We start from the raw sequence: 24908 nt of genomic DNA on the forward strand, positions 1-24908 counted from the left end.
AAAAAAACAAATTTTGGAGTAAAGTCTGCAGGGTATTTTATTGATTTTTGAATGCCATGGTGTTCCATGAGGGCGTGGCGAGAGTGGCCAAGGTAACCAAGCTGTTCCCTGGCAGGTGGGAAACTTAACACAACCAAACACAATGCATGACACCAATACACATTCCTTTTTTATTAAAACCTGTCCTGTTCAGCTGTTTGACACGGAGCGTGGTGGTCCATCCCCACACTCCCCTCTGCTGGCTTTTACTGTTATCACACTTCCCGTTTTGATGTAAGATGTCAGTTCTAACCTGGCTCACCTGGGAGTGCACCTGCAGCTCATCAGCGATCTACACTGCTCATAAGGAGCGGCCTGGGCAGCAAGCAGGTCACCAGTGGTACATCGGCCAACTACTCCGGTAGTATTTGACAATTGTTTAACAAACTCTTGGGTAATCTTGTTTTTTTGCCATCAGGAAACCCACCCATCAAGCCCTCGAAGCCACAGCCTGAACCACAGCCTGAGCCACAGCCGCAGCCACACCCATAGCCATTGTTCAATAAAAACCCTTCACTCCACTTCCGTTTCATGGTCGCACTTTGGTCCACATCGACTTCGCCAACTTTGCCCTCACACGGAGAATGGAAATCTAAGTGTCCAGTTGGACTGAAAAGTTTTAATGTTTCACATTCAGAATATGACTTATTCCCAATGTGATCATACAACATATCTCGTTTATTTTGACAAAACAGCGAACAGGAATGGGTTATGGGGGGACAGAAGAAAAGAAACACAAGAAATACATTGAACGCCTACACTAACTATTAATATGTTGGTGATATCGTCAGCTAGATGTATTTCCGGTTGACACCGTGTGGGGGGCCTGTTGACCCAGGAAAGAAGGGGAAGGGGGTGGGGAAATCAATAAGCTAAGTGATTGGGAGGGGTAGAATGTACACAAATCAGCCCTGTGATCTAAAACCCAGTAATTGTGTGAATCCTTTGTAAGTGTAAGCCCGTTGGCAACCGGCCCTACGCCGCCCCACCGCCAGTCCCGGCACCGGGACCCCCCACCCGAGCGCGCCTAATCACATCCAGCCGCACGCGAGCCCCGCTAAACACGCAACAGCCACAGGCGCCAACCCAGAGCCACGACCCCCAGCCAGCCAGCCCGGGGAGGGAGGGTGGGCAGGCCCGGAGGCGCTGCGCATGGCACCCCTCCTCCCGCAGCCCAGCAAAGGAGCCATCGTCTCCCCCCTGGGATCCAGGGTGGTCCCCCGGGCCACCCGCGCTCCCATCAACCGGCCCTCGCGGATGGGAAGAGGGGACGCACCACCAACCCCACGCCTGCCCCCGCCCCCATCCGCCCACCCGGTCCACGAGCCACAACCGCAGCCCCCCCAACCGGCACAGCACGCCTCGGGACCCCCAGCAGCCCACCAAGCCCAGGGCAGAGCAGGGTCCCCCGCCGGAGCAGGCGAGATCCAGCCGAGCGGAGGGCGGATACCCAGACAGAGAAGAAAGGGGAAGGGGGAAGCAGAAGAACACCGAGGAGCAGCCGCGGAGCGACGCGAGATCGCCAATCAACATTTCATCCATCCAGCCATCATGTACCGCTTAATCCGGGGTCAGTTCGCAGGGCAGCAGCTTTAGCAGGGAAGTGCAGACTTCGCTCTCCCCAGCCACTTAAAAGAGCTCCTCCGACGGGATCCCAAAGCATTCCCAGGCCAGCTGAGAGACATAGTTTCTCCAGCGTGTCCTGGGTCATCCCTGGGGCCTCCCGCCAGTGGGACATGCCGGAACAACTCTCCAGGGAGACATCAAGGAGACATCCGAACCAGATACCCCTGCCAGCGGGCTCCAGTTGGACATGCCCGGAACACCTCTCCAGGGAGGCGTCAAGGAGACATCCGAACCAGATGCCCGAACCACCTCAGCTGGCTTCTGTCAACGGCAGGAGTAGCAGCACGACCCTGAGTCCCTCCCGGACCGAGCTTCTCACCCTATCTCTAAGAGAGAGTACGAACACCCTGCGGAGGAAACTCATTTTGGCTGCTTGTAACCGGGATTTTGTTCTTCCGGTCACGACACACAGGTGACCATAGGTGAAGGTAGAAACACAGATCGACTAGGAAATCAAGAGCTTCGTCTTTTGTCTCAGCTCCTTCTTCACCATAATGGACCGTCCACATCACTGCACACACTGCACCAATCCGCCTGTTGATCTCCCGCTCCCTCCTGCCCGCTCTCGTGAACAAGACCCCAAGATACTTGAACTCCTCCACTTGGGGCAGGATCTCATCCCCGACCCAGAGAGGGCATGCCACCCTTTTCCAACTGAGGATCATGGTCTCGGATTTGAAGGTGCTGATATCATCCCAAACGCTTCACACTCAGCTGCGAATTGCTTCAGTGAAAGCTGGCGATCACGGCTCGCTGAAACCAACAGCACCCAATTACATGCAAAAACCAGAGATGCAAGGTACTATCAAAGGTTTTCGAATCAGCTTGTCGAGTCTCGAGTCATTGTCCCACAAGTCAGGTCAAGTCGAGTCTTTGGTATTGCCTCAGAAGTCGAGTAGAGTCTCAGTCCCTCCCAGCTCAAGCGAGTCAAGTACGAGTCTTCGTTTTTTTTCTTTACGTCAGAGTTGAGTTGCGAGTCATCCAATTTGCGACTGAAGTCCGAGTCCCGGTGCCTCGTGTCCAATTGTGTGAGAATATGTGACTTAATAGGGTGTAGTCTAATGTGTGGTTTCAGGAGCTGAAATTTTCTGGGGTTTTCATTTTGTATTTGTGTGCTTGACTATATGCCCCATTCAAGGTTACACTAAATTTCAATGCTAGAGTTGACTGTTTTACCAATTCTGCACAAGGTCAAGTAAATCTTGGCCAGCAGGTTCTCTTGCATCTCCAGCACAGTGGCGCTCACAGTGTCCAAATTCGACATCAGCTGTTTGTCGTCCACTTTCCGGTGAGCCAGTATGGGCTGCTTGGGGTCTTAGGAAAGAAACAAATTTAGCATGTTTTCGTCCCTCAGAACTGTCAACCTGAACAAACCTAAGATCCCGCCATGTTCATTTCTCTTGATTCCCAGATTCTCTTCCTCCTGCCTCCACAATCGCAGCAGGAGACTCGGGGCCATCAGCCCATCGCTGTCACTCCAGCTCAGGATGTGAGGAACTGTGTTCTGGTTGTCGCACAGCTCGAGCAGTGTGGCCAGGACCACGCCATGCACATTCCTGGGACTCGACTGAAAGAAAAAAATCCCAGAACTCAAAAGGCTTGAGAATTTCTCCATCAAAGATGCACCCTTACTAACTAACTTACATTGAGTAGGTCCAGGAGAACCAGCACACCATCTTCAGCTAAGAAGCAATCCTCTGTGGTATAGCATCCCACGATGCAGGTGCTGACCAATCAACATTTCCATTTAATTTATTTTCAGTTCAGAACAACCCTTGCCCCTGTCCAGTTCTGAAAATCTAACCTTTAGTCACAATTAGCAACAGAGTAAAAAACATTAGCTCCACTGACCGCAGGCACACTAAGGTTGAGAGGAGGAGCTTATTGTGTCCTAGACCGCTGTAGAACATTCCTGCTCCTCTTCTCAGGAAGTGGACGGTCATCTCCACCCCCTCAGATCCAAATAATTCCTGCGATGCGAATGCAGTGGGTCTGAATTATCATATTTTCGGAGTTCTAACGTCTCTCTACTACCTTTTTGTGCATATCGCCTTCACACAGAGCTGAAAGGATCATCTGCATGTCTGACTTCATCTCAACTGTAATTGCATCTTCCTCGCCAGGGGTTGATTCCATCTCCATTAAAAGCCCTGAGAAGACGTGGCATTACTTGGAGGTAGGCATGTGCCGGTATGAGATTTTGACGGTACGATAACCGTGAGCAAAAATACCGCGGTTTCATGGTATTGCAATTATAGCTCCCAAAAATTTTGAGATGTATGGGTTATAAAAAAATAAAAAAATAAAAATAAAAAAATTTTAAAAAACTTTTTTCCATTGAACAGTATTTTTTTTCCAGACCATAGTTGCAAATTGGAACATGAATATATTGTTAAAATAAATAATCAATAAAAAATATTTGAAATAAAATTAAAATAAATATAACTTATAGACTATACTCACAACCACAGCTCAAGTTGCACAAGATTACAGCAAGAACAAAATAATTTCTATAAAGTAAAAACAATTCTGAATAAAATTTTTAAAAATTTATACTGCATGACTTTTTTTTTTAGGGTGGAAAAGCTTAAGTGAAGTTTCGCCATTTTCAGCCACTGTGTCAACTCTAGTCTACATGATGTTATGCCTTTGTGTTAAAAAGAACATAAGGAATTCATAAGTTAGGTAAAAATGTATAAGTTAGTTAAAATGTCAATATTGGTGTGGAAAGGTTTCATTCTTAAAAAAAAAAAAAAAAAAAAAAAAAAAAAAAAAAAAAACACATTGGGAGGGAGACCTCACCTTGATCCAGCGAACGTGGATTTATGCTTAGGGCAAGATCATTGTTCGCAATTAGCGATCTTTGATGCTATCACTTTTTACCCCTTCATACAAGCGAATCAAGCTTGTTTTCTCACTCTGCTGCTGTAACACTCAACGAAGTTGCTCTCCCAGCTGAGCCTAGGCTAACATTCATCTTTGTAAGCTTTTACTTTGTTTGTATATTGAATTTGAAAGGACAATGTGTGTTTTGTTTTTGGCGAACTTTTTCCATGGTGCTAATCTGTGGAAGCTACTCACGTGAAAAAATCTAATTGTACAACATCTTAAATGTATTCATTTTGTATATTAAACTTACCACGATTTGAGAGCTCAATAAATTGAAGAACAGTACGCCTCATGTTTGGAGTAATTGTTTTTGGGTTAGCTGGCTGTGTAGCCGATAGCATCACTCACACACAGCAACAAACGGGAGGGGGTGAGCGCTACTGCGCCAAGCCGCTTCTGGCTGCATTTTTGACACAAGAAAAATAGCGAATACCGTCCTACGGTCTGACGGAAAATTTTAGTGGTTTTGAAACCGCGACGTTTTCACACCACGGTAAACCGTGAAACCGGTAACCGGCACATGCCTACTTGGAGGTTGCTTTAAGCATGGGGTTAAATGTACATAAACCATGACCATCAGTTTAACCGTAGACATCTGCTAACCCAAAATCTAAACAGGGTCCCCCCAGAATTGATCAATCTAAATGAAAGACTTTTAAGACCTTTTTTAAATGCCATTTCAACTGAAAATACTTTTCTTGCACCCATAATTTAGATCATATTGAATCATATTAAATAAATAAAGCACTGAACATCAAATTTGACCTCAATTACTAAGTGTGTTTGACAAAAGAATGCACATATATTGAAGATACAATTAAAACACATTTAAAGTAACATAAAGAGTCAGAATTTTTTTAAACACACACACGCACACAATAATTATGGACAAAAAGAGGAGGAGGACAGGACTCAGACCAGCCATCTTCTGAAACAGGCTAGCCGTTAGTGCACCTGCCAAGACCCCAGTGAACATACAGTTGTGGTCAAAAGTTGACATACACTTGTGAAGAACATAATGTCATGGCTCTCTTGAGTTTCCAGTTATTTCTACAACTCTGATTTTTCTCTGATAGAGTGATTGGAACAGATACTTATTTGTCACAAAAAACATTCATGAAGTTTGGTTCTTTTATGACTTTATTATGGGTGAACAGAAAAAAGTGATCAAATCTGCTGGGTCAAAAATATACATACAGCAGCGCTAATATTTGGTAACATATCCCTTGGCCAATTTCACTTCAATTAGGCGCTTTTGGTAGCCATCCACAAGCTTCTGGCAAGCTTCTGGTTGAATCTTTGACCACTCCTCTTGACAGAATTGGTGCAGTTCAGTTGAATTTGATGGCTTTCTGACATGGACTTGTTTCTTCAGCATTGTCCACAAGTTCTCAATGGGGTTTAAGTCAGGACTTTGGGAAGGCCATTCGAAAACCTTAATTTTAGCCTGATTTAGCCATTCCATTACCACTTTTGATGTGTGTTTTGGGGTCATTGTCCTATTGGAACACCCAGCTGCGCCCAAGACTCAATCTTCGGGCTGATGACGTTAGGTTATCTTGAAGAATTTGAAGGTAATCCTCCTTCTTCATTATCCCATTTACTCTCTGTAAAGCACCAGTTCAATTGGCGGCAAAACAGCCACACAGCATAATACTACCACCACCGTGCTTGACGGTAGGCATGTTGTACTTGGGGTTAAAGGCCTCACCTTTTCTCCTTCAAACATATTGCTGGGCATTGTGGCCAAACAGCTCGATTTTTGTTTCGTCTGACCACAGAACTTTCCTCCAGAAGGTCTTATCTTTGTCCATGTGATCAGCAGCAAACTTCAGTCGAGCCTTAAGGTGCCGCTTTTGGAGCAAGGGCTTCCTTCTTGCACGGCAGCCTCTCAGTCCATGGAGATGCAAAACACGCTTGACTGTGGACACTTACACCTGTGTTCCAGCAGCTTCTAATTCTTGGCAGATCTGCTTTTTGGTGATTCTCGGTTGAATCTTCACCCTCCTGACCAATTTTCTCTCAGCAGCAGGTGATAGCTTGCGTTTTCTTCCTGATTGTAGCAGTGACAAAACAGTGCCATGCACTTTATACTTACAAACAATTGTTTGCACTGTTGCTCTTGGGACCTGCAGCTGCTTTGAAATGGCTCCAAGTGACTTTCCTGACTTGTTCAAGTCAATGATTCCCTTTTTCAGATCCATGCTGAGCTCCTTTGACTTTCCCATTGTAGCGTTTGTGGGCGTTTGCATCCAATGAGCCCTATTTCAATTGCCTCAGAGAAGTCACCAGCTGTAGTCACTCATAATCACTCACAAGAAGTTAAGAGGCCATGCTATGAAGCTCATTTCACTGACACAACTTTCTAAGTCACCAAAATTGCTAATTCGTGTTGCTGTATGTATATTTTTGACCCAGCAGATTTGATCACTTTTTCTGTTAACCCATAAAAGTATCTGTTCCAATCACTCTATCGGAGAAAAATCAGAGTTGTAGAAATAACTGGAAACTCAAGAGCGCCATGACATTATGTTCTTCACAAGTGTATGTCAACTTTTGACCACAACTTTAGCTAACTCTTGAGTTAAAACGGCAAAATTCACATTCATTCGAAAGGCAAACCGAAATGTTTAAGCAGGTCCACTGCCTTCGCATGAACCATAAACTGCAACCTAAAGTATCTGGATGTAACTTGAGCCCCTATCACATACTCCAAAACAACAGGAATATCGCGGGACTTAACCGTGCAGCAGTTGTGTGTGAAAACAATTTCCCCCGTCGACTGACATGGGAAGCAGTGTGCGTGAAAGCAGGCGTTAAATTCCCGGGTCACAGCAGATGTTTGATGACTTAAATATCATTGCGGCAGCCGATGTAACTTCCTCCCTCTTCGCAGTAAGAGGAAAAGCGGTAAACAAACATTGGAATTATAAACATAGCAAGCTGGAAACAGCTAAATTAAACTGAAAACATGACCAAAATTAAAATGCCAATTATTACGTCGGGCCGGGCCAGGGTTCTTTCTCGCTAACTTTTTGAAATAACTATATATTAACGATGTATGAATGATAAACTAAGGAATACTTGTTATAAAATAAATAATTTGGATTAAAAAAAAGAAGGCGCTGTATGGTCATTGCAGAGCCAGAGCGTGCCTATACGCCCTTTTTAATCTTCTCCTCTGCAAGTCCGCCAAACCGCTTCTGCTTATTTATATTTAACAAACTTTTCCAGCGTTATTTCGTTGTGTAAATACATTTATATAATGATCATAAAAATATGTAGTCTATTTAAACATTAAGAAAATGCGTTTTTTTTTTCTGCCAACTGAGAATTCGTTACAAAAGACAGCCTTTTATGCAGACATCGTCACAAATGTTATTACACAAAACGCGGGTCAGGCTTTAATACCCGCGGACCAGTTCGGGTCGGGCTGGATTTTTTAGGCCCGATTTTACCTCTATCTTAAAGTCTTGATGAGCTTGAATTGGCTGCAGTTACGAAGTCCGGAAAAAAAAACACGATTTGACCAACATTATGTTTGACAAACTTTTCCAGCGTTATTTTATTGTGTAAATGCATTTATAATGATCATAAAAATCTGTAGACTATTTAAACATTAAGAAAATGTGCGTTTTTTTCTGCCAACTCAAAATTCGTTACAAAAGACAGTTACGACATCGGGAACGCTCCCTCTGGAACAAAACGCAATATGACCAACATTGTGACAGCCGATGCCGACCAAAAATGACGGAATATCCGAAACAGATCACCTATGGACTCATTTGAAGTATATGAATGGTGGTCTGTTTTGGTGTTCAGAATCCACAATACCTCTGCCTGCAGGGTTTTCGTTCCACCGACAAACGGACGCATTCCCGATGCAGAGGTGGGTGGATTCTCCGTATTTGCCGGTTGTCGTGGTCTGGCACGCACGAGTTGCATTTCGATTTGTAGTGCAGTGCATCGTAAAAATTCTATGTGTCATTGTCGATATGGATTAAAAAAAAAAAAAAAAAAACACACAACAAAACAAATTTTGAATCTTGAAAATCAAGACCACGGTGAAAAAAATTCCAGACTTACAATAGCTAATTTAATACTTTTAATACCCCGCGGGTACCATGCTAAACCCAATCATCAAAATCATAATTGTAATCCTAATACCCAATTATACTGACTATACCACATAACCACAGTCCCAATAGAACCTAACTTTGACTCCCTAAACCAATTTATTGTAACTCTATTAACCATAGCTTCTTAAAGCCACAGCTGTTATTACGAACATACAGTATGTGGCCAGATAAGCAGAATTAGCTACTGTTACAGACACTGCTGCATTGCCAACATGTTTTAAGGACTACATGCGTTTGTAAACAGCCGCCATCTTAAAGCAGTAGACCTCTCAGGAAGGCCCTGATGTAGAGATCCTTCCTAGCGAACCTAAGTAATTTTTTTTTTATCTAAAATGCTCCTAAATCGGCAAAATCTTAACTTAAATCTATCTTTAAATGATGAAACAATTTTAAAACTTACACATGTTTAAAGTAGACAGAAGGGAACTAATGCAATAACGGGAGAAATTTTAACAACTTTAACTATTGATTCACAACTTTAAATGACTTCCACACATAGCAAAGGTTACTAGCTAGTTATCGCAATACCCTTGTGTCTAGTTAAGTGGAGGGTAAAGAATTGGGCTTGGGCCAATTGTCCCCCAAGCCCTTTAAGCTTCACATTGTGTGACCTGTTTTTTTTTTTTTTTTTTTTTTTTGGGAGAAAAAAAAAAATATCACTAGTTACTTTGCCAAGTAACTAATTACTCTTACATTCAGGTAACTGAGTTACTAAAGCAATTACTTTTTGGGAGAAGTAATTTGTAACTGTAATTAATTACTTTTTTAAAGTAAAATTAACAACACTGCATGGCACTAAATGCGTTAGTAGACAGCCGCCATCTTAAAGCAGTAGACTTTTTAGGACGGCTCTGTTGTAGAGAACCTTCCTAGCGAACATAAGTAACTTTTTATCTAAAATACTTCTAAATCGGCAAAATCTTGACTTGAATCTATCTTTAAATGATGAAACAGTTTTAAAACTTTCATATGTCGAAAGTAGAGAGAAGGGAACAAATGCAATAATGGGAGCAATTTTAACAACTTTTAACAGTTGATTCAGGGTAAAGGGTAAATTAGGGTAAAGAATTGGGCTCGGGCCAATTGTACCAAAAACCTTCACAAAAAACTTCACATAGTGTGGCCAATGTTTTTTTTGTTTTGTTGTTTTTTTTGAGGGAAAAAAAAAAAAGTAATTATCACCAATTACTTTGCCAAGTAACTAATTACTCTTACATTCAAGTAATTGAGTTACTAACGCAATTACTTTTTGGGAGAAGTAATTTGTAACTATAATTAATTACTTTTTTTCAGTAAGATTAACAACACTGGTTGTTATCGTATCTAAAATGTAATGTTCATGCACCACCAGGCTTTGAGAGGTTTTAAACAGACTACAAACCTGTACACCTCCTTAACAATAACCTCTAGCACTAAACCCAAAAACACAAATCCCTTAAACTAGAGATGTCCAAGCCGGTCCTTAAGGGCTGCTGTGGGTCCTTGTTTTTGTTCCTACCATCAAGCACAGACAGTTTAAAGTGCCTGTGACACAAAAAAAGCATGTTTATTTAATAATACATGCGGTATTTTATGCTTGAAATGGACCGCTTGGATGTGTGTGGAAGCGATCGCTATATTTATCTAGTTTTTTTAATCCCGCGCCATGAAAATGACTGACTTCCGGCAACAGTCTCAAGTTGAGAAAGAGGGCGCTGTGACGTGTAGGGAGGAAGGAGTCCTCTTCACTATACAGCCGTACTGTTGTATAAGAAGGACTGATTCAGCTGATTTAGCGGATTAATACGTTTATTTTTCGCATCACGCCAGCCAAATGGCTGCAGAAAAATCTTGCTCTACGAGGGAGAGGCGTGTTTATCATTTTAATATGTAGGTGGTTTGCATTTTGTGGCTGACATGCATGCGGGGCGGCTATTTTTCGGTACAACACCGGCGGCTTGTCGCACTTCCACCTGCCGGGAGAGCACTATATTCGGCTTATTGTGCTCGTGTGCGAGGTGTTCTGTCAAATTTTCCGACTGATCAGAAATTGCAACTTTGAGTTAAAAATAGTCGCGAATACAACGATTACAAAGTAAACAGTACAAACTTTCTTTAAATAAAGGACTACTTACGTTTGATCATGGATGACATGTAAATGTTCAGCGGACATTGTTCAGCTGCTTCCTCGGCGAACTCTCCTGTCCGTATTAGCAGGTGAACAAGCTGTAAATTGCTCTCCGCCGGGCGGTTTGCTGATCGGCGAAGACAATCGACAACCCAGTCGTCATGTGAAATAATCCGGGCTAGTTATGTGTGATTTTCCGCTTCGAAGACTTTGAAACATCACTCGGTTCGGGTTAGCGTGTCGGCTAGCTGTCATGCCTCTTGGTTTGTTTACATTCTCCGAAGCCGGGGAAGGGAAATGACATACAGTGCCCTCCATAATTATTGGCACCCCTGAAAAAGATGTGGTTTTTTTAGCTTCTAATATATATATATTTTTTTTATTCAAATAATATGGGACCTTAATGGAAAAATAGAGAAAATCCAACCTTCAACACAAGTGCATTCCTTCAGTGGGGAAAAATCCTACACAAAGAAAAAATTATTTGACATCAAATAATGGGTGTCACAATTATTAGCACCCCTAGTGTTAATACGTTGTACAACCCCCCTTTTGCCAACAAAATAAGGTCTGGGGACCGAGATGGCCATGGGAGGAGCTTGATTTTGTGTCTGGTGAACCATTTCTGTGTAGATTTGGCCATATGTTTAGGGTCATTGTCTTGCGGAAAGACCCAGTGACGACCCATCTTCAGCTTTCGGGCAGAGGGCAACAGATTTTCATTTAAAATGTCCTGGTATTTCAAAGCATTCTTGATGCCATGCACCCTAACAAGGTTCCCAGGGCCTTTGGAAGCGAAAGAACCCCACAGCATCGCTGACCCACCCCCATACTTCACAGTGGGTATGAGGTGCTTTTCAGCATGCGCATCTTTCGTGGCACGCCAGACCCACTTAGAGTGTTTGTTACCAAAAACCAAAGCACACGGTCCCAGGTGTATTTTTGTGTGAGACCAAGATTGAGCTTTTTGGCATTGAAATACCAGGACATTTTAAATCAAAATCTGTTGCCCTCTGTCCGAAAGCTGAAGATGGGTCGTCACTGGGTCTTTCAGCAAGACAATGACCCTAAACATATGTCCAAATCTACACACCAGACACAAAATCAAGCTCCTCCCATGGCCATCTCAGTCCCCAGACCTTGTTTTGTTGGCAAAAGGGGGTTGTACGAAGTATTAACACCAGGGGTGCTAATAATTGTGACACACATTATTTGATGTCAAATATTTTTTTTCTTTATGTGGGATTTTTTCCCCACTGAATGAATGCACTTGTATTGAGGGTTGGATTTTTCTCTTTTTTTCCATTAAGGTCCCATATTATTTGAACAAAAAAAAATATTAGAAGCTAAAAAACACATCTTTTTCAGGGGTGCCAATAATTATGGAGAGCACTGTAAACCCGATTAAGGTGGCATATAATATCGTTTGGGAGGTGCGACAGTAAAGGTGAAGTCGACAGTTTTGACCATTATGGAGTACTTTTGCCATGTCGTCTTGAATAAATGCATTTTTATTATTTCATATTCCATTTAGCACAAGACTGTTATTTGTCATAACCATGCCATTTATTTAGCTATTGGGGAAAATACTTGGATAAAAAAGAATATCCTATAAAAATATTGGAGTAGAGAGACTGAAACAAAGACATTTTGCGGCTCTCTTCGTCACGTTTTCCTAGTTCTGAATAATTCCCCCTCAACGGGCTGACTGGTCCTTCTCAAGCCATTTATTTAGCTATTAGGGAAAAATACTTGGATAAAAAAGAATATCCTGTAAAAATATTGGAGTACAGAGACTGAAACAATGACATTTTGCGGCTCTCTTCGTTGTGTTTTCATGGCTGTGAATAATTCCCACTCAATGGGCTGCATACTAAATCAGATGAAATCGTGACTCCGCTGACGTCATCCACCTGTTGGGGACGCTAGAGCCCTATAATGGTAGGCGTGGCTAACTGGCAGATTAAAACACTAATTTCTCATCATCTGTGCTTTGCTAAATTGTTGTATATAGCCCAATCGTCTCAAAATATGATTCTAATTCACATAATAATCCTATTTAAGACTTTTTTTCTCGTGTCGTACGCACTTTAACCAATGAGAAGATGAGGGAGGGAAATATACTTTTGTTTTTTCGGCGAACACTTCCGCCTTCGGACCCTCTGACGAACGCGGGAGTGTTCACCGAAACATGTCAGGTAAATAAATCACCTACTATTGCCTGGGATAAAAGAAAAGTTTTGACGAAAAGTTTTGACGAATCCCCGATCATGTTGTGGAATGAACAGTAGAAGCTAGCGACGTCAGCTTTTATTTACCTGGCATGTTTTGGCGAACACTTCCGCCTTTGGACCCTCTGACGAATGCGGAAGTGTTCGCCGAAACATGTCAGGAAAATAAACCACCTACTATTGCCTGGGATAAAAGAAAAGTTTTGACCAACTTATAAGTGTAAGCAAAATGAACTCAAATACAACTATGATCGGGGATTGCAACGAGTTAGCTTTCAGCTAACGTCGCTAGCTTCTACTGTTCATTCCACAACACGATCGGGGTTTTGCTTCGAGTTACTTTTCGGCTAACGTCGCTACCTTCTACTTTTCATTCCACAACAGATGGCAGCTCTGCTTTGACAAAGTCATCAGTCATCTATCCAAAAATCACACTTACTCTTTGGCAAATCATAAGCAGACCGGTTGAGGAAGCAGGCATCTTCAAAGTGTTTGCAGCAGAGAACACTACTCGATGATGGCGTGAAATTCATTCGCTTCGTGCGAACAAAAGATGGGTATTTACGTGCCCTGCTATCCTTTGGCCACTCATGCAAGTTTTCTTTAGATTGAGAACAATACATCGCCACACACCGCCGTGGCATCTTAACGAGAAGCAATGCAACAATACTGTTCTATGGCGGACTTCCCTCGCAGTTCTCTGTGTGACGTAATTTCCGAAGATTGTCGAAGAAAACCATTTTCGTTGTCAAGGGCGTTGCTATGGGTTAAACAAAGAATCTGGAAGGGTTGCGTTAAAAAAAATAACGAAAATATGCTTATAATTGTTTAGCCATTGATATTATTCAAAAAATGGTTGGCCAACCTTACTTCACATTTGGTCTTTAATCATGAAGGCTCATTATGTACTGTATTTACAGCCAAGTCATTTTGATAGTAGGCTGATATAGCTAAATAGATACATACAACATGTGTTGCCTTCATTATAATGCTTTTATAAGGTTTTTAATTTTTTGCGGCTCCAGACATATTTGTTTTTTGTTAATTTGGCCTAATATGGCTCTTTCAACATTTTGGGTTGCCGACCCCTGCCCTAACCCATTAAACCACCCTAACAGCACTAATTTTAGCCCTTGAAACCCAAATTGCATTATCCTTACTCTACTAAACCGAACTCCACTAACCCGCTACTGTACCCAACCTACCTAATCCTGACCTCACAAACCCATTTCAATCATAACCTAGAACTCCCTGAGCAATTCTACTGCCATATACTCCTAGAAAAACAAAGCCCAACACCCTAACTTCACCCTAACTTGACCCGACCTCACTGACCTAAAACCAAGTGTATGGTCCCCTGGTCGCACAAGTCCTGGTTGAGTGTAGTGTCAGCCAGCGAAGTGACGGATCTCATCAGTCTAATGCAATAACGCAAGTGAGCCTTCTTGCTTCCTCGCCCGCCAGTAGCATGGAAACTATGACCTTGTCCAAAGTATCCATCTGGAATAAAAAAAAAAAAAAAGTCAAGTTAAATTACCACTAGTCACCAAACAACTATCAAGTCCTAATCCTAACCCTGACTCGAGTGCCCAACCCTGTTCATGGTCTCTCACCTTGCCTGGCACACCAGTCCAGCAGGTGCAGTAGTTCCACATTACCGTAGCAGGACATGTAGTGGTCCAGCATCAGTGGGGTTACGGTAGCGAGGACGGCCAGAGCCTGCAGCTGGAGCTCCTCCACCTGGACGGACGACCAGTTGCGATAACCCACCTTCACCTCAAGAGTGGCAGTAGGTGGCTTGGCCAGCGTCAACAGAGCCAGTATTACTTGTTCCTTCTTGAAAATCTACACCACAAATACGACAGCAACATATCAACATACCCTAACATTCAGCAACATACCCTTTATGTGGTTTGACATTTCCAAAAGCAGGAACAGCTACCGGGATGGCTGCAGAATTTCTGGACATGACAACCAGCAAATTTAACAGCAATTTCTTCATTTGCAGGTCCTCCATGTTGTACGTCAGTTTCAGCTGGCTCACCAAAGGGTCTTGAGTCGCCACTGACAAAAAAGCCAGGGGAAAACATGTCCGTCAAATCCATAACAATTCAAGTGAAGCGGATGAAAATTTGCCTTACGCTCAGGAAATGTGCTGAGCGCAACGAGCAACCTGGCGAAGAGACTCTCCTACAAAATGAGATATTTGTAGAAAACAGAACACAGAATACCGCAACCGAAACATTCGCCCAACTGACTCTGTCAATCCCAAAGACAAAACCGCATACTCTGTTTAGCAGTGGTGGAATGTAACAAAGCAAAAGTACTTTGTTACTGTACTTCAGTACATTTTTGTGTATTTGTACTTTACCTGAGTATGAATATGAAGTGGTACTTTTTACTTTTACTTCAATACATTTTACAGCACGTATTAGTACTTTTTACTCTGGTACTTTTCAAATTGTTGCAGACGTTATACGTTGCTTTTGTTTGGTTGTTTTTTTTCTCATTGTGAATTAATAGTTTTGTTTTCATGCCTCCGGTGCAATCGATAAGCCCCGTGCAACTATACCGTAATTGAGCACTAGAGGCAGCAACCCGAGTCCAAGCAAGATTAGGCAGGTGAACAAGATATTGACCAATGAAAACCAACAGTGAGAGCAGCGCGCCTTCAAATGGGTGCTGCACACTCTTGTACAGTAAGTGGCGGTATGCACCTGATAGTTGCTTGCAATCCACCATGAAGCTAACTTTTGTAGTTTTTTTTAGCTTGTTAGGCTTCTGTTTAAAGTGCTGTCAATTGTATTACTTGTTTTTTCTATTCTGCACTAAAAAGTGAAAAAGAAAATAGTAATATTGTGGGTTGAAGGAGATACCTTTTCTCGTATGCACTGTCTAACTGTTTGCATTATTCTAACACACTTAATATAATCAATCGGGGAATAGTATCGTTTCTCTTATTTACTGTTTGACTGTATTAGTCTAACACACACAGTATAAAATAAATAGCACTTATACCATAGTTTAAGGAAAACAAGTAGAATATAGGGCATAAAAGATACATGACGTCTTCTTATCATGGAAGCTCAACCTGTGCGTCATGAGCAAGATTGACGCTGACAAGCCCACGTCTGCACCACCAACTCTCGCAATCAGTTCTCCCGGACAGTCCAGAACAAATGGCGGGACACCCTGTCCCAACACAAGGAACACCAGAGAACACCAATGGATAACACGACTCCAAGAGCCCCTTTGACGCTGAGAGGGCAAAATCCACAACCATCGTTACACCGACAACAGTAACTCCCGAATCCTCCTGTCCAATCCACAAACACACAATAATCCCAAACACACCCATCTTCCTGCCCACGGCCCTCCCCGCGATAGCCTTCAAAAGACTGAATGTTTATCTATGATTTGTCATTTTTCTCAGGAACCTTTTGTTGACGTCTTATATGGTGACCTTGGAACGAGTTTGCCTCATCGCCTGAGTCTGTTTCGCCTTTCTGTTTGATCGCTGTCGACCCGAATAAATTGTCATCTTGTTCTCGGTGAGCCGTCTTTAAACCTTTCAAAATGGAGTCAGTACAAAGGGTTAAGACTGAGGTGAACGCACAGAGCGGATTGTCGGGGTCTCGCCGGCCCGGGTCGTTGGAGCTGCCCCAGCGCGGGTCTGGCGGTTTGGCTTGCGCAATTCCGGCGGTCTGGCTAGAACAGGGGTGTCCAAACTTTTTGCAAAGGGGGCCAGATTTGGTGTGGTAAAAAAGTGGAGGGCCGACCTTGGCCTTTACGTAGAACAGTATATCCAAGCAAATTTTAGCAAGCCATTCTGTGTGTCACATTTGCTTTGTTATTATTTTTTAATTAATTTAGGGCTGTCAAAATTATCGCGTTAACGGGTGGTAATTATTATTTTTTTAATTAATCACGTTAAAATATTTGACGAAATTAACGCACATGCCCCGCTCAAACATTAAAATGACAGCACAGTCACAGTTTCATGTCTTGTTACTTGTGTTTTTTTGTTTTGTCACCCCCTGCTGGTGCTTGGGTGCGACTGATTTTATGGGTTTCAGCACCACGAGCATTGTGTAATTATTGACATCAACAATGGTAAGCTACTAGTTTATTTTTTTCTTGAAAATTTTACAAATTTTATTAAAACGAAAACATTAAGAGGGGTTTTAAGATACAATTTCTATAACTTGTACTAACATTTATCTTTTAAGAACTACAAGTCTTTCTATCCACGGATCGCTTTAACAGAATGTTATTGTTAATGCCATCTTGTTGATTTATTGTTATAATAAACAAATACAGTGTTTATGTGCAGTATGTTGAATGTATATATCCGTCTTGTGTCTTATCTTTCCATTCCAACAATAATTTACAGAAAAATATGGCATATTTTATAGATGGTTTGAATTGCGATTAATTACTATTAATTAATTTTTAAGCTGTGATTAACGCGATTAAAAATTTTAATCGTTTGACAGCCCTAAATTAATTATTTCAACAATCTCGCAACTAGCCTTTATGGCGTTCTCTTTCGACTCTCGGGCTCTTGCGAAATACTGCTGTTGTAAAATTAAACTAGCTTCAAGTTGCTTCAATTTCTCGCTACATATCTTCCCTGTAATCTTGTCGTACATGTCAGCGTGTCTTGTTTGTTAATATCGCCTCACATTGAACTCTTTAAAAACAACGACTGTCTCTTTGCAAATGACGCAGACACCGTTATTGCATATTTTAGAGAAGAAATACAGTAGTCCCATTTCCACCTATCCTTGAAGTGTTGGCCGTCACAGTCAACTTTCTTTTTTTTTGTTGATTGTCGCCATTTTAGAAATGGGAAATAAAGGGTAACGCGGGGTAATGTTGCTTAGAGTGCTCCTGCCTTTTAGTGGGTAAATGAGGAGCAGCATTTAGTGTGTGAGCTACTTCATATGCTGGTAGCAGTACTGCTGACCAATTTATTAAGTCTGTGTGCGGGCCAGACGTTATCGATTTTATGACAGAGGCTGGGGGCCGGATGAAATTTGACCATGGGCCGCATTTGGCCCCCGGGCCGGACTTTGGACATGTCTGGGCTAGAAGGTCAGATTACTTCCGGGTGTAAAAGTACTGTATCAGGAGAAAAAACTTTTACTTTTTACTTGTAAACTAAATTGTAACGCAAGTACTTTTGTACTTTTACTTGCGTACATTTTTTCTTTGATATTTTTACTTACCGGTAAGTAATTTTTTTGCCCCTGTATCTGTACTTTTACTAAAGAAAAAAAGTGAGTACTTCATCCACCACTGCTCTTTCGTAATCCTAACCCCATGGACATAATCCTAAATCGCCAGTTCAATGATCAAGAAGACATCACTCACAATGAGCAGAGTGCTGGAGTTCTCAGCAAAGAGTGTGGTTAACACCAGCAGATCGTTTCGGACTTGGAGGTCGACATGTCGGGAGGTGTTCAGCAAGGTGTGAGTAAAGGCTTCTTTAAGAGATCTAAAATGTAAAATTGACAAGTTTTTAATAAGTAACGTTATGGTGATTAGGATCAGGTTATGGTTAATATTAGTTATCGTAGTAGGGTTAGATCATGTCAACTTCATGGCATTTAACAACAGAAGCTATCACTGCGCTATCCTCCCCGCACAATCCCATCATGCTGCTGGGTCATGGCTGCCAGTCGAGGACTTGGCAGCCACAGTAATAGGGCAGTAGGTGGATCCCAGACTTTTCTATATGGTCTGACTCCCGGGGCGGGGCCTCCTCTTCGCCTGGGCCACCAGTTGTGGGGGTAAGTGGTGGGTCAGGGCTCCGGTCCCGCACCGTCGGTGCTCTCCTACTTTCGCCTTCCCTTCTCTTCTCTATCCGGGTATCCTCCTTGGGCCCTGGTGCATGTCGCCGGCTGAGTGCCGTTGGGTTGGCATGGTGTTGCCCACTCTGGGTGGTGATCCTATGCTGCTCCGGACCTAGCGGGCCGTCGGGGTCCTGCGGTGTGCCGTGTCGGTTGGGAGTTGTGGCAGTGTTTGGCGGGCCGGGTGGGCTAGCGTGGGGGCCAGTGGCGCATCCCCTCACCCCTTCCTCGAAGGCCGGTCAATGGGGGTGCGGATGGTCCGGGGACCACCCTGGGGAATGACTGTTGCCCCTGGAGCTGCGGGAGGAGGGATCGGCCACGCTAGCTCACCCCACCGTTTAACTGGGGTGGTACCGTGGCCCTGGAGGGGCTCCCGCGCAGCATTTCCACTTGTCTGCAGGACTATCACACCACTGATGGGATTCACACATGACTGGGTGCAATTAGACACACTAAAGTAGAGAAACTGTCGGTGCCAGGATTAGCAATAGGGCAGCACAAAATAGGATGTCAACATATCCACACTTGACAAGTGATTTACATAATACTGGGTTCCACACCTATCATTGCTGATTTGTGTACGCATCACCCCACCTAATCAGATCTCTTTTTGACTCAAAGCCCCCCCCCCCCTCACCCTTTCTCTTCGGTCATCAGGCCCACCACACGGTGCCCATGGGAAATACAATTAGCAAACAATAGCATCACTATATTCATAAGTAGTGTAGGTGTTTAATGTATTTCTGTTGTTGTTTATTTTCTCTTCTGTCTCTCTCCTCTTGTATTTTCCTCTCTGTCCCCCCCAACCCCTCGGGCTCACTGCTTTCTCCTAATAAATGAAACACAATGAATAATCACAATGGGAGTACGTCATACGCCCATGTTATATATTAAAACTGTCCAGATTCCCATCCTCTGTGTTGTCAGCTGTCAGCTGAACAGGACAGGTTCAAAAAAAGTTATCACAAGGTACTTAAGAACCAAACAAGGGTTAGAGTACAGTAGTTCCATTGAGTTAGGGCTTGTGTATTGGACATACATGGCGCATTCTAAACTGTTGAGTTGAGAAGCCACCTCAGACTTGTTTCCCCTCTCTAGAAGGTTCCAGAGGATTTCCGAGGTGTGGAACAGGACCATTCCACTCGGGTCTGGCTCGTTCATGTGTAGACAGATGCTCTCGGCCCCTCGTACACTCAACATTAAAGCGCAGTTCATCTCTAGGGACAGATGATAGATGGTGGCAGTGTTCAGAAGAAACCAAACACATTTAAATGCTGTTAGATTCAATTACTAGAGTCAGCAGAGGTGTCAAAGTCATCTTTGTCATGGGCGGTATTGTAGTTGTGCTTTCTTTGGGAGGGATGATGAGGGAATGAGCGAAAATCAGCAATTATAAAATTTGCTAAAAACTATGATTGTTGATTAATCGTTTTGAGACATTGTTGACCTAAAAAAATGTCTAAATCCTCTTGTTTGAGCCTCTCAATAGCAAATATTGTCTCATATGTTTTGTCATTTTTATTGTGTATTTATATTTTTGCAAAAAAAAAAGGGGAGAATTTTTAAAAAAAAATGCGTTTTAACCTTTTTATTTTCATATACAGGGTGGGGCAGGGCAATGTGCTTATTTAAATTTGGTGCCCTGGAGCGATGGTTGCTCTGAGGATGGTAGGGAATTACTTATTTGAGAGGGTGGGGCTTAAAGTTTGGTTCCTAACGTACGTTATTTATTTTGTGTTTTTTCTTCAGGAACCCCAGTGAGCATCATGGAGTGGACGACGTTGGAACGCGCTTTCGCTGTTGAGGCAATTTTTTCAAGCGAGCAATATAATCGCGTGGATTAAGTTCCTGCACAACAGCTAATTTGTAGGGATGAAATTTCAATTCTTCAAGGAGGAGTTGTCTCACAGAACGGGCAGACAACCCAAGAGCAGATGCCTGTTTGTGGGCAGACCGTCGGGGAGCTCTCAAAAGTGATTGTCTCACCGCGTCAAAGTTTTGGGGTGACCATGCTGTTCCTGGGAGGCCAGTTTTCTTTTTCTTTACATCACCCGTTTCCCTGAAATTGTCTACCCATGAAACAATCGATTGCCGGCCAGAAACGCAACCACGGAGGGTAATATTGAAATGTCTACGGAATGCATGTTGCATTGCGACGATTGAGCGACCGCTTGAAAAAAATGCCTCAACAGTGAAAGCACAAAATAAGTGACGTTAAGAACCAAACTTTAAGCCCACCCGATCAAATAAGTCCATCCCTACCATTCTCTGAGCAACCATTGCTTCAGGGCGCCAAATTTAAATAAGCAAGTTGCTCTGCCCCACCTTGTATATAAGAGAAATAGCAAATAATCGATTTTTATTTGTTTTTGTATTTATTTATTTATAAGTTTCCTTTATTTATTCACTATTTTAATAAAATAATGGAAAGTGATAAATATTCTCTCTTTTTTTTTTAATTACAAATTTCTGTAATCATCATTATTTCATTGAAAATGACAGATATTTCATTTTCATTTCAAATTTCATTTTAGCAAGAAACATGAAGTCAAACATGAACCCAATTTATTCAAGCGGTCACACACTTATGATGTGGCGCGCTGGATCTGGCCCCCACGCCTTAACTAATTTTTGTGGCATTTCTATTCCTTTTCCGAAAAATATTAAAATAAATACAACTTCAACTTTGATTGAAATGCTGCACAGGCTTTTGTTTTCATTAATGGTAGAAAATGTTGGGAAAATTAAAATTCTTCGCAACAAACTTCTACTGTATGCTAATTAGCATGTTCACCTGATATTGATTAGGATTGTTGTGTTGATGGGTCATTTATTTTATAGGCTGCCATTTCGACGTAACAGAGTGGACACTAACAGAGGGGACATTTGTGCCAAAGTTAGCCAAAAGCTGGCTTTGCTAGCATAATAGCTAACATGACTTTGGATACTTGATGTGCAATCTATAGCCAAAAGCTAGCTTTGCTAGCATAATAGCTAACATGACTTTGGATAGTTGATGTGCAATCTATAACTTTATGAATAAACCTTTCGAAATGATTCGATTCAGTTAATTACATTGGTATATAGAGTAGCTTTATGAGTGTACACGTTATGATCAACCACACTGAATGTACTTCATATAACTGCTAAATCTGATTTTTAAAATTGCTTACCAGAGTTAAATTTCCCACCACTGGGGTGATGTTATCGTAGAAGAGTAATGTCATTAATTAATGGGGAATTATCTTAAAGGGACACTAACACAACAAAATGGACAGCAACATTGGGGACAAACAGAAAACCGTTTAAAAAAAAAAAAAAAATTAAATAATATATTTTGGTTTAAAAACAACACATGATCAAAGATGTTTACCCAGGACAATAAAATCATAACTTTTTTTTTCTACTGATATCCGTTATTTTATAGATTTAATTTGAATGAAACACACTGGGTAGAAAGCAAAATTCCATAACAACCTTTTACAAGACATAAATTCCATAAAAAAATTTAGGAGGAAATTATGATAGACGGCAATAGACAAAAAAAAAAAAGTTAAATGAATGTTTGTCCAACTTTGGTGAAAATACAGTTTTATTTGTACTGGGGCAGTGGGGACACAAATGGCACCCTGTTAAAAAATGACCCTGATAATAAAACATGTCCAATATAAATAAGTGCAATGCAGTAATCCCCACCCGGTCACTGACCAGATGTGCTGGAGAGCATCTGAAGTGTTTGCAAGAGTAGCAGTTTGATGGCGGGCTCCTTCTCCAGCGCTGCTATGGAAAGGAAGAGAGTCTTGGCCAGGTCGCTACGCTCCAGAAGTTGTAGTCTGTAGCCAGGAGACGTTGGTTGAGGATCTGTGCACATCAACCAATGTCAATGCAGACACCGGTAATGCTCGAAATTAGGCCAGAATGCGAAGAAAAATGACTATGTTAGATATCGATAGGAAAACAAAAAGATGAAGATGAGGTAAAAGATGACAAAAGGGAGGAAGGAAGGCTATTGTAGATAACATAGATAAATAGTTGTGGTACAGTACCATCAAGCGATGGTTTGCTTGGAGCTGGGCAACTGTAAAAAGACTTGACTGACTCAACTACCTGACGCCTCACTTCACTGTCTGGTACACTCATCAAGTAGCCTGCATGTGCCCACAAAGAAACACACACATAAACATGATACAGTGAGGAAAATAAGTATTTGAACACGCTGGATTTTGCAAGTTCTTCCACTGAGAAATGATGGGTGTGTTTAAAAATTTCATTGTTGGTGCTTGTCCACTGTGAGAGACGATCTAAAAAAATATTCCAGAAATCACAGTGTATGGTTATTTTTAAACAATTTATTTGTATTATACTGCTACAATAAGTGTTTGAACACCTAAGAAAATCAATGTTAATATTTGGTACAGTAGCCTTTGATTACAATTACAGAGGTCAAACGATTCCTGTAACTTTTCACTAGGTTTGCATAGACTGCAGCAGGGATTTTGCACCACTGCTCCACACAGATGTTCTCTAGATCAATCAGGTTTCTGGGCTGTCACTGAGAAACACTGAGTTTTATCTTCCTTTGAAGATTTTCTATTGGGTTTAGGTCTAGAGACTGGCTAGGCCACACCAGAACTTTTTTATGCTTTTTACGAAGCCACTCCTTGTTTATCCTGACTGTCCGCTTCGGGCCACTGTCATGTGGAAGACCCAGTTACGACCCATTTTTAATGCTTTAACTGAGGGAAGGGTGAGGGAAGGAGGTTATTCCCCAAAATCTCACAATACATGGCCCTGGTCATCCTCTCCTTAGTACAGTGACGTAGTCTAGTTCATATGCAGAAAAACACACTCAAAGCATGATGCTACCACCCCCATGCTTCACAGTAGGGATGGTGTTTTTTTTTTTAATGGTACTCATCATTCTCCTTCCTCCATACACTATCAATGGAATTAAGACCAAAAGGTTCCATTTTGATCTCATATGACCACATGACTTTCTCCCATGACTCCTCTGGATCATCCAAATGTTCATTTGCAAACTTAAAACGGGCCTGGACATATGCTGGTAAAGCAGGGGAACCCTTGTGCCAAGCATGCACCTTGGAAATGGTGGTCCTAGCTCCTTTCAGGTCATTGAACACCTCCTCCTGTGTAGTTCTTAACTTATTCCTTACCATTCTTAAGGCCGAGTTATGCTTCTGCGGCAGACCTGCGCTGTCAAGGCAGACCCGATTCACAACCCTCTGCCATAGCCTGACGTGCACCTCCATAGATTCCTGACTAGGCGTCACGTCAACGCGTGGTGACGTGACGCAAATGGACTGTGATTGGTCCTCTCAGGTTGTTGTTTCCGGGTTAGCGCGAAATCACTGCTATTTACAAACATTGTTGTGCTACACGCAAAAATGGACCAAGCCGACGAGAGTATCATCGAAGAGGTCAGCAAGTATCAATGTCTCGTCAAGACATTATAAAGATTGCCAAATGGCAAGCAATTAGTGGAAGTAGATTGCTGAAAATACGGGGCTGGAGGTCAGCGATTGCATTAAAAAAAATGGAAAAACATCCAAAACAAGTATGCGTGTGTTCGGAAGTGAACGGCCACACCAACCGGCGACACAGTCGGCCAAAAACTGCCAGCTTTTGATCACTTTATGTCGCATTTTTGGTTGGTGCAATTTATCATTTATTGTGTACATATGTTTGCTGTGAGTCTGTGACTTATTTACATTTTACACTTCAGGTATTTGAAGATTAAAGAACAGGTATGGTGTCAAAAGAGTTGTTTTGATGTTTAATTTTAAACAAAAGACAGTTCACACAAATGATAAATCATCACTGATTGAGAGTGCCTCAGTGCTTTTATGATAACATGTTTACCATCAAGGCTTCCAACGCAGTTTGGGAAGTTCCATAGCCGCCAGAAAGCTGCTATGGCTTCCTACTGGCTGGTTGTAGGACACGGCAAAGAAATCAGACAAAACATTGGAAACGCAGCTTTCTGGCTTCCACCCGATGCTAG

The 24908-nt window shown here is 42.3% G+C and overlaps 1 protein-coding gene across 3 annotated transcripts in view; it reads right to left on the reverse strand.

Moving 5' to 3' along the window:
* The window catches only part of LOC130910578 (cilia- and flagella-associated protein 69-like), a 42749-nt gene that overhangs the window by 10238 nt on the left and 7603 nt on the right, over positions 1-24908 (reverse strand). For 2 of the 3 annotated variants that reach the window (XM_057828004.1, XM_057828002.1), the window contains exons 6-18: positions 22933-23034; positions 22595-22747; positions 19926-20103; positions 18408-18531; positions 15173-15221; positions 14974-15095; positions 14645-14876; positions 14367-14531; positions 3700-3815; positions 3517-3635; positions 3310-3391; positions 3040-3232; positions 2842-2979 (exon numbers count right to left, since the gene is read on the reverse strand). In XM_057828004.1, the coding sequence (XP_057683987.1) occupies positions 2842-2979; positions 3040-3232; positions 3310-3391; positions 3517-3635; positions 3700-3815; positions 14367-14531; positions 14645-14876; positions 14974-15095; positions 15173-15221; positions 18408-18531; positions 19926-20103; positions 22595-22747; positions 22933-23034 (1773 nt within the window). The remainder of the gene's footprint in view (positions 1-2841; positions 2980-3039; positions 3233-3309; positions 3392-3516; positions 3636-3699; positions 3816-14366; positions 14532-14644; positions 14877-14973; positions 15096-15172; positions 15222-18407; positions 18532-19925; positions 20104-22594; positions 22748-22932; positions 23035-24908) is intronic. The other variant, XM_057828003.1, reaches the window with a different exon arrangement.

Source organism: Corythoichthys intestinalis, chromosome 22, assembly GCF_030265065.1.
Source record: "Corythoichthys intestinalis isolate RoL2023-P3 chromosome 22, ASM3026506v1, whole genome shotgun sequence".
NCBI lineage: Eukaryota > Metazoa > Chordata > Actinopteri > Syngnathiformes > Syngnathidae > Corythoichthys > Corythoichthys intestinalis.